Source organism: Delphinapterus leucas, chromosome 10, assembly GCF_059928025.1.
Source record: "Delphinapterus leucas isolate spDelLeu-1000000601 "Yukka" chromosome 10, BTC_Dleu_Yukka2, whole genome shotgun sequence".
Classification (NCBI taxonomy): Eukaryota; Metazoa; Chordata; class Mammalia; order Artiodactyla; family Monodontidae; genus Delphinapterus; species Delphinapterus leucas.
In genome coordinates, this window is record NC_143138.1 from 10,568,390 (window position 1) to 10,576,790 (window position 8,401).

An 8,401-nucleotide genomic window follows, 5' to 3' on the forward strand; every position below is an offset into this window, starting at 1 on the left:
TTAGTTTTGCCTATTTTTTGAGCTTTCTGGAGATGGAATCATGTAGTATGTGCTCTTTGCGGTCTGGCTTCTTCTTTCATTCAACATTTGAATTGTTGCCCACAATTACGGAGTGAACGCAGAGTGGGAATGGGCTGGAATGCCCGTCTTTTAGAGGATCAAATTAACGCCTCCACTGATCGTAACCCTATAAAGTTACAGATTATTATTCAAGTTCTTTGGGGGACCTTAGAATCATAATGAGATACATGAAGTATTTAAGAACTCTAGCGGTTGGTACCCCATCCTCCCAAGAGGAGCAATCACTGTGCTGTTTATGCCATTCTAGAAAGAAACACTTGTGCTGGTCCCATTTCCAGGGATGCTACCAGAGCTCAAGGCTTTCAGCCAGTCCTGCCCAGAAGTGCCACTTGCAGAGGCAGGAGTTGATGAAGTATTTCAAGCTGATGGAGTGGGTTTGCTAGAAAACTCAATTAAAGTAGTATCTTTTTGTTTGGATGTTTGAACATTTAGTATTTTCTTTGCATGTTACCAAGAAGCCCCCATATGAATTTTTATAAATATGAACATTATGATCATAACACTGTATCTTAACATATTCAAAGGTATGAAGAGTGTTTCTGTGAAAAAAGAAAGCTTTATTTAAAATAAAGTTATTCTCTTAGACAGCCCAATACTGCCTAAGCGAATAACTTGTTCCCAGAATTAGGAACTAAAAATGGTGGTGGGCCTAACATAGAACATTCTTACTCCTCTTCTAATGGTAAGAAGCTTGGTACAGAAAGTATTAATGTAACCAGCTGATTGTCAAATGCTGACAGTGTAATGTATTCTCACATATGCATACGCCTTTTAAAAATTTTTTATCTTTCCCCAGTTTTATTGAGATCTAATTGACATACGGTACTGTAAGTTTAAGGTATACAGCATAATAATTTGACTTACATATATTGTGAAATGATCGCCACAATAAGTTTAGTTATCCATCATCTCATATAGATACAGAAAAAAAGAAAATGTTTCTTCCCTTTGATGAGAGCTCCTAAGATTTACTCTCGTAACTTTCAAGTATACTACATACAGCATTGTCAGAACTACAGTCATCATTTTGTGCATTACATTCCTAGTACTTATTTATCTTTTTTTTTTAAATTTATTTAATTTATTTATTTTTGGCTGCACTGGGTCTTCATTGCTGCGCACAGGCTTTCTCTAGTTGCAGCGAGCGGGGGCTACTCTTCATTGCAGTGCGCGGGCTTCTCATTGCGGTGGCTTCTCTTGTTGTGGAGCACGGGCTCCAGGTGCGCAGGCTTCAGTAGTTTTGGCACATGGGCTCAGCAGCTGTGGCTCACGGGCTCTAGAACGCAGGCTCAATAGTTGTGGCACAGGGGCCCAGCTGCTCTGCAGCGTGTGGGATCTTCCCGGACCAGGGCTTGAACCCGTGTCCCCTGCATTGGCAGGCGGACTCACAAGCACGGCGCCACCAGGGAAGCCCCTTATTTATCTTATAGCTGGACGTTTGACCGCCTTTGCACCAGTCCCCCTTCCCCCACCCCAGCTATGGGTAACCACAAATCTAAAGTGACCTCTTTTTCTATGAGTCTTTCTTTTAAAGTTTCCACATGTTAAGTGGGATCATACAGTACTTATCTTTCTCTGTCTGAATTATTTCACTTAGCCTAATGCCTTCACAGTCCATCAGTGTTGTTGTAGATGCAAGATTTCCTTTTTTATGGCGGAATAATATTCCATCACATATATATGAAGAAGTTGGTATATACACATATACTTCTTTATTCATGTTTAACACTTAGATTGTTTCCACGTCTTGGCTATTGTAAGTAGTAAATAACGCTGCTATGAACATGGCGGTGCAGATACCCTTCGACATAGTGTTTTTGTTTCCTGCGGATACATTCCCAGAAGTGGAATTGCTGGATCATATGGTAGTTCTATTTTTAATTTTTTGCGGAAACTCCCACACTGTTTTCCATAGTGGATGCACCAAATTACATTCCCACTGACAGTGTGCAAGGGTTCCCTTTTCTCCACACCCTGTCCAGCGTTTGTTATCTCTTGTCTTTTTGGTCATAGCCATTCTAACAGGTGTGGAGGTGATGTCTCATTGTGGTTTTGATTTACATTTCTCTGATGATTAGTGATGTTCTGCACCTTTTCATGTACTTGTTGGCCATTCATATATCTTCTTTGGAAGAATGTCCATTCCTGTGCTCTGTCCATTTTTAAATTAGGGTATTTGGGTTTTTGCTATTAAGTTGTACGAGTTCTTTATATATTTTGGATATTAACCACTTATCAGATATGTGGTTTGAAAATATTTCTTTCCCATCCCATAGGTTATCTTGTCATTTTGTCGATGGTTCCCTTTACTGTGCAGAGCTTTTTAGTTCGATATAGTCCCACTTGTTTATTTTTGATTTTGTTGCTTGTGCTTTAGGTGTCATATTCAAAATGAAGTCATTGCTAAGACTCATGTCAAGGAACTTTGTCCCTATATTTTCTTCTAGGGGTTTTATGGTTTCCAGTCTTAAACATTTAAGTCCTTAATACATTTCGAGTTAATTTTTGTGATTGATGCAAGGTAGGGGTCTAGCTTCATTACACATAAGCCTTTTATTGGTGTTTCTAGATGTATACTCTGGCTCTCTGTGCCTATAGGTGTAATTGTGATTATTTATCCTCACTGAATGTTTTACTCTCTCTTTTCCTGATGTCTTTATGTATATGCTTGCATTGTGTTTTCTCCTTATTCACACAGCTTCACGCCCATCAGTCCTTTTGACAGTAATGGAGGCAGTTACTGCTATGAGTTCTACTGTTACCATCAGCTCCAGCAAGGCTGAGTGGGACGGTAGCTGCAGAGAGAGTACAACGTGTTCTCTTGGGATGGGCCTTGGGTCTGTGTGTGGCTACCAAGAGAGCTGATGGAATGGGAGCCGTCCAGGAATTGGATCACTAGTGACCTGCCCAGGACTAGGGACCATCCTCGGCAGGCAGCTATAGGACTGGCAGTGGTGACAGGGATAGAGCTCCTTCTTGTCCCTTGACTGTCGTCCTGGAGATGTTCATCCCCCAAGAGAATAAAAAGCCAGCTTTGTAGAACTGTGGCAAATTAAAGTCACATTTTGCAAGGTCTTGGGCACGTGGAAGGGAAAGGGATAGAAGAGCCGATGTTTGTGTCTGTATATTCTTTTTTGCATGTAAGTGTAGATACAGAGAAAATTAGCTTACGGTAGCAATTTTGAAATACATGCCTTCATATACAGTCACTCTATTAAAAAAAACTCTACCTACATTTTTTTGGCTGATGCCAGAGATTCTATTTATTGATTGACTTCCTTTTCCCACCAAGAGTATCTTGCCACGCTAACCATTATACTATCCATTCTTATATGATATGAAGTCAATTTAAAAATTAACTAAAGTCATAATGAAAAAGGAAGATAATATGTATTCATAAACCAATTATACATGATTTCAAAAATCATCCAAGTTTCCCTACCCACTGCCTCTTCTTTTTAAGGCAGTAGGATCCATAACAAACTTAAAATTCTAGCAGAGTTGCAGTCTCCCTCTCAGCACTGTTATGACAGCCTTCTGCTGTCATTGCTTGGGGGTCTGCTCAGAAATTCAGTTACATTTTGATATTTTTCCAGGCAAAACATAATTTAAGACAAATGTACTACCGCCCCAATCACATATATTAAAGCAAAATAAAAATTATTTAGAGATTTCCCATATTGCTGCTCCCTTCCATTAGTACTAATAATTGAGAACAGACTGTGTACGTGAAATCAGCTTTCAGCCATTTGTCCAGAGCCAGTAGTAATAGCAACTAGGGGTCAACATTAAGGACTGTTGATTGTATCAGGCTTTCTGTAGGCAAGTGGGTGAAGTTTGAGTACTTCTTGATAGCCAGACATGCACGATTCTTCATATTTGGAGACATAACTGCACATGCGCTCTGTGTTTACTTCTCTGTCTTGGGAATTAGACTTGACTTGGTTATAATGCTTATGTCAGGTGTCATATGCTTCACTCTTCCTTGAGTGTACGTACGTATACAACGATGGTTTGCAAGACTAGTATTGAAACAAAAAGTTTGAAATTGATTAGTCAGATGAGGAAGGCATTTATAACAGATTTCTTTACACTGGGAAGGTGAGAACCATCTGCTATGTTTAAATGCGCTCTCATCTTTATAAAGCACTTTCTGAAAACACATTTTAAATCTTTATCCTTAAGATTTCCCTTCTTTTGTGTGTTCCTAATGACTATTGAGGGTATTTAGACAATTGGAGCTTATACCAATGATCCGCTGAATGAGTGAGTCTATATTGAATGGAGTTTAATTGCAAACATCTATTTCTGATAAGTGTCCCATTCAATCTTCATAGAGGCCAGCATTTGTTACAAGTTTCAGAGAGAAAAATCTCTAGATCGAGCCATACCCACAGTGCTCTGGAGTGTACGTCACACCACTATGATTCTTAATTCCTTCTTTACTATCATATTTGTGGACTGAAAAAGCTAAGCATGGAGATAACACTTTCCTATCCTGGAGGCAGAAATGTGTGAAAAGATGAAGGGGATTTTAACCTTTCAAGTCTACCGCTTCTAATCGTTGAAGCTCAGGAAATCCCATAAAGCACTTTTCAGTGAACTGTTCACAATATTAGAATTTCTTTTCCTTTGCAGACCCTTCATGTGGCCTTTGTAAATATGCGTTTGAGACACAGAGAGGTATGTAGCAGCTGAAAAAAATGCCTGGAAGATTTCTGTCCCTCCTCTTCCTGCCCATTTGCATCTCTGCCTGATTCGAATGATGTGATATTCAGAGAGACAGCTTCATCGAAGTCGTCCTTCAAGGAGACCCGTCTGGCCCAAGACTGGACGTACAGAATTCAGGATGGCCAGTCAGCCGCCAGAGGATGCCGCTGAGTCTCAGGTCTCGGACGAGCTGGAGTGTAAGATCTGTTACAACCGGTACAACCTGAGACAGAGGAAACCCAAAGTGCTGGAGTGCTGTCACAGGGTGTGTGCCAAATGCCTCTACAAGATCATAGACTTCGGGGACTCCCCGCGCGGCGTCATCGTCTGCCCTTTCTGCAGGTTCGAGACATGCCTGCCGGATGACGAAGTCGGCAGCCTGCCCGATGACAGCAACATCCTCGTGAACTTGACTTGTGGTGGCAAAGGCAAGAAGTGCCTGCCCGAGAACCCCACAGAGCTGCTGCTGACCCCCAAGCGGCTGGCCTCGCTGGTCAGCCCTTCCCACGCGTCCTCCAACTGCCTGGTCATCACGATCATGGAGGTGCAGAGGGAGAGCTCACCGTCGCTCAGCTCCACGCCCGTGGTCGAGTTCTACAGGCCCTCCAGCTTCGACTCCGCGACCACCATGTCGCACAACTGGACCGTGTGGAACTGCACGTCCCTGCTCTTTCAGACGTCCATCCGGGTGTTGGTATGGTTGCTAGGTTTGCTGTACTTCAGCTCCTTGCCCTTGGGCATCTACTTACTGGTATCCAAGAAGGTCACCCTCGGGGTGGTCTTTGTCAGCCTCGTCCCTTCCAGCCTCGTCATCCTGATGGTATATGGCTTCTGCCAGTGCGTCTGTCACGAATTCCTAGACTGTTTGGCACCGTCCTCTTAACCGAGACGCACGCTCAGAATTTGACACACGTTGCCATGTTTCAAGTGAGGTCATTTAGCCCATCTTTTCTCGCGCATTCTCTGTGATCGGTGCCCATGGCGTGAACAAAGCCACTGGGCATATATTCGTGGTCCGCTTTCCATCAAAATGTTGACTCAGTTGGTTCCCCTGTGTGCTGGAAGTAAAAATGTTCGTTGCTGCTTATGTGTTAGCAAAAAAGAAAAAGGGATCAGCTAAGCCTTCCTAGAGCCCTTCTGAGTCTTCCCAGAGAAAGGGCAGGTGCCGCTCAGAGCTGTTAGACAGACACCAGGGCCAGGCGTGTTATGCTGCTGTAGGGGTCTTTGTGGACAGTTAGGCATGAACTGATTCCTCTTCTCATAATCTTAGCCGGGGATGGAGGGTGGTCCAAGAGGAGAGCAGCCCCGAGACACACCTGTTTGCTCACTGCTCAGCCCCTGCCCCTGTCCCATTGTTGGCGCTTCTGTGGATCCTCCTCAGCCCGGATGCTGGTTCCCTCTGCGCATGCTCCTTGCCAAGAGGACCCTCACCTCTTGTGTGGTTTCAGTTGTGTACCTGTTTTGCCGCATTACTAAAGAGAATTAAAAACATTGAGGAATTTGCATCAGAGTAAACTTCAAGGCGGAATGTGGCCGCTTGTTTTTGAGACACGCACTTTCCTCCACATTTATTTTCCACTCTACAGCCTTCTCTGAAATTCTCTCAGAGCAGTTATCGTTCAGAGATATGATTTGAGCTTTTCCTTAAAGCATTTTCGTTTAGTTTCTTTTTTTTTTTTTTTTTAAACCACGTTGTTCAGTCAGCCCCATCCCTTATCCTGAGTGAGGTTCCGTTCAAATTAGTTGCCGTAACTTTATGTGGATTTTGTTTTTTTTCCCATTGTATTTTAAATTCTATTACGGACTCAACTTAATCCCCTAACAATTTGGGGTAAATTGCGGCAGTGGAAACCCAGAAACAATTCAGGAGCTGTTCAAGCTCATGGTTTGATGTGCTGAGAACCTAAGTATTTTGCTGTGCTTTACTGAGCTGTACCAAAATGCTATGGTTCAGGCTTATGTGCCAGACTGTGTTGCAGTAGGTCAGGCAGAAGGATGGGCAAGAAACATGCCAAGTTGATACCCTGAATCGAAAAGATCCTTCAAGGAAGTAAGATGGAGGGGCAGAGTGCAATCTGACTATTGCCATCCCTGTTAAGTCCCTTTAAGAATGGATTCAAGTTCTTATGCAATCGATTTCAAATAAAAGCATAAGCTATGTGACTTGAGTTAATGAACTTCTTTTCATGATGTAGGGGAAGTTGAATGTATATATTTATGAGAAGAAATTGGTTAGCAGATTTTAGGTTTGCGGGAATAGAATGCCCACAGAAAGTAGGCAAAAAAAAAAAAAAAAAAAGCTTTTTAGTCTAAAACTCATTACTGATGATAAACATTTAAATATTTATAACTCTTAACAAGGGGCATTACTAAGACTACTTTAACTTGTTTGTGATGAAACATTTGTTGCGTGAAATACAGTGAACCAGTTCCAATCTCTTTATTCAGTAAAAAAAAAATGACACTTATTTCTAGAATAGTAGTTTGACTTTAATTCTGTAACTATTAACTTTGAGAATATGTATGCCCAGGGTAGGTATGACAGGAAAGTATATGTGGGATGTGGCCCAATGAATTTAAGCCCCAGTACCGCTAAATACACTTATAATATCATGAAATCTAGTTTAGATAGCATTGTGAATGCAATTTCCAAATATCCATTTGTACTTAGAGTAAATATAATGTTTAGGAGATGTTTTGTGGTCCAGATTTATATATTTATAAGGTTTTTAAAAAATGTTCATGTTGCCTGAAATGTAACATCAAATAAATTGGTGACTTATCATAGGATGAGGTTTCTAGAAAGCTCTGGATATGGGTACTATGCATTTTGCTTCTTTGTATAATGTCTGCAGTGCTAAATTTGTGTCTCTCTTTGTATTGTGGTAGTCTTTTTTTTTTTTTTTTTTAGTTGCCAGTAAGTTAATTCGGTGTTAAAGAGTTTTAAATGTATGACAACAAAAAACTCTTCGTGCTGTTGAATGAAAAAAGGACAGTGCTTCAGTCTTATTTATTGTGGTGATGTTTTGTTTGTCCATTAAATTGTTATTATTTCCAAGCTAGAAGTTTGATTTCTCTGACTGATGGTTGAAATTCAATTTTATTTTGGACTTCTTTTAACATTAGATAACTGCAAACGTGAGCTTTCGAAAACATTGGTTAAGCTAATCCCTTTGTCATACGAAGGAAGGTTCCAGAAGTTTCTGACAAAGCTGATTTGCTCCATCCTACTTCTAAAAGGCCTTCATACCTTATTTTTTAAAGAAAAAAAGGAAAAAATAGGAAAGATGAAATAAAAACATTGTCTTTATAATAAAAATTTTTGCTTTTAATTTGTTTGATTTGTTTTCCAGATTCTGCCAAGCTACTCAGCAAAATAGAATCCATTTTAGTTAGGCATTCACTGATCTTGTGTGATCTGGGCAAGTTTAAAAAAATTACCTGATAATTAAATATGACCAGTGTTAGGCAAAGTAGAAATAATTTGGGACTATGTAGCAGTTTTATGCTTATGATAATCAGTGAACTGGCACCATATGTTAATTGAGAGTAATGGTTTCATTCACTTCTGAAATCTACATAAATGAGGAAAGACCTGTTAAGGAAAACA

The 8,401-nt window shown here is 40.7% G+C and overlaps 1 protein-coding gene across 1 annotated transcript; it reads left to right on the forward strand.

Moving 5' to 3' along the window:
* The first annotated feature begins 4,368 nt into the window (after window positions 1-4,368).
* On the forward strand, window positions 4,369-7,106 carry RNF182 (ring finger protein 182). The gene has a single exon (XM_022586705.3). The coding sequence runs from the start codon at window positions 4,931-4,933 to the stop codon at window positions 5,672-5,674; it is 744 nt and encodes a 247-aa protein (XP_022442413.1). The 5' UTR covers window positions 4,369-4,930; the 3' UTR covers window positions 5,675-7,106.
* The last annotated feature ends 1,295 nt before the right edge of the window (window positions 7,107-8,401 follow it).

Coding starts and splice junctions, on each gene's coding strand:
- RNF182 (XM_022586705.3), top strand. CDS start 4,931: ATGGCCAGTCAGCCGCCAGAGGATGCCGCTGAGTCTCAGGTCTCGGAC.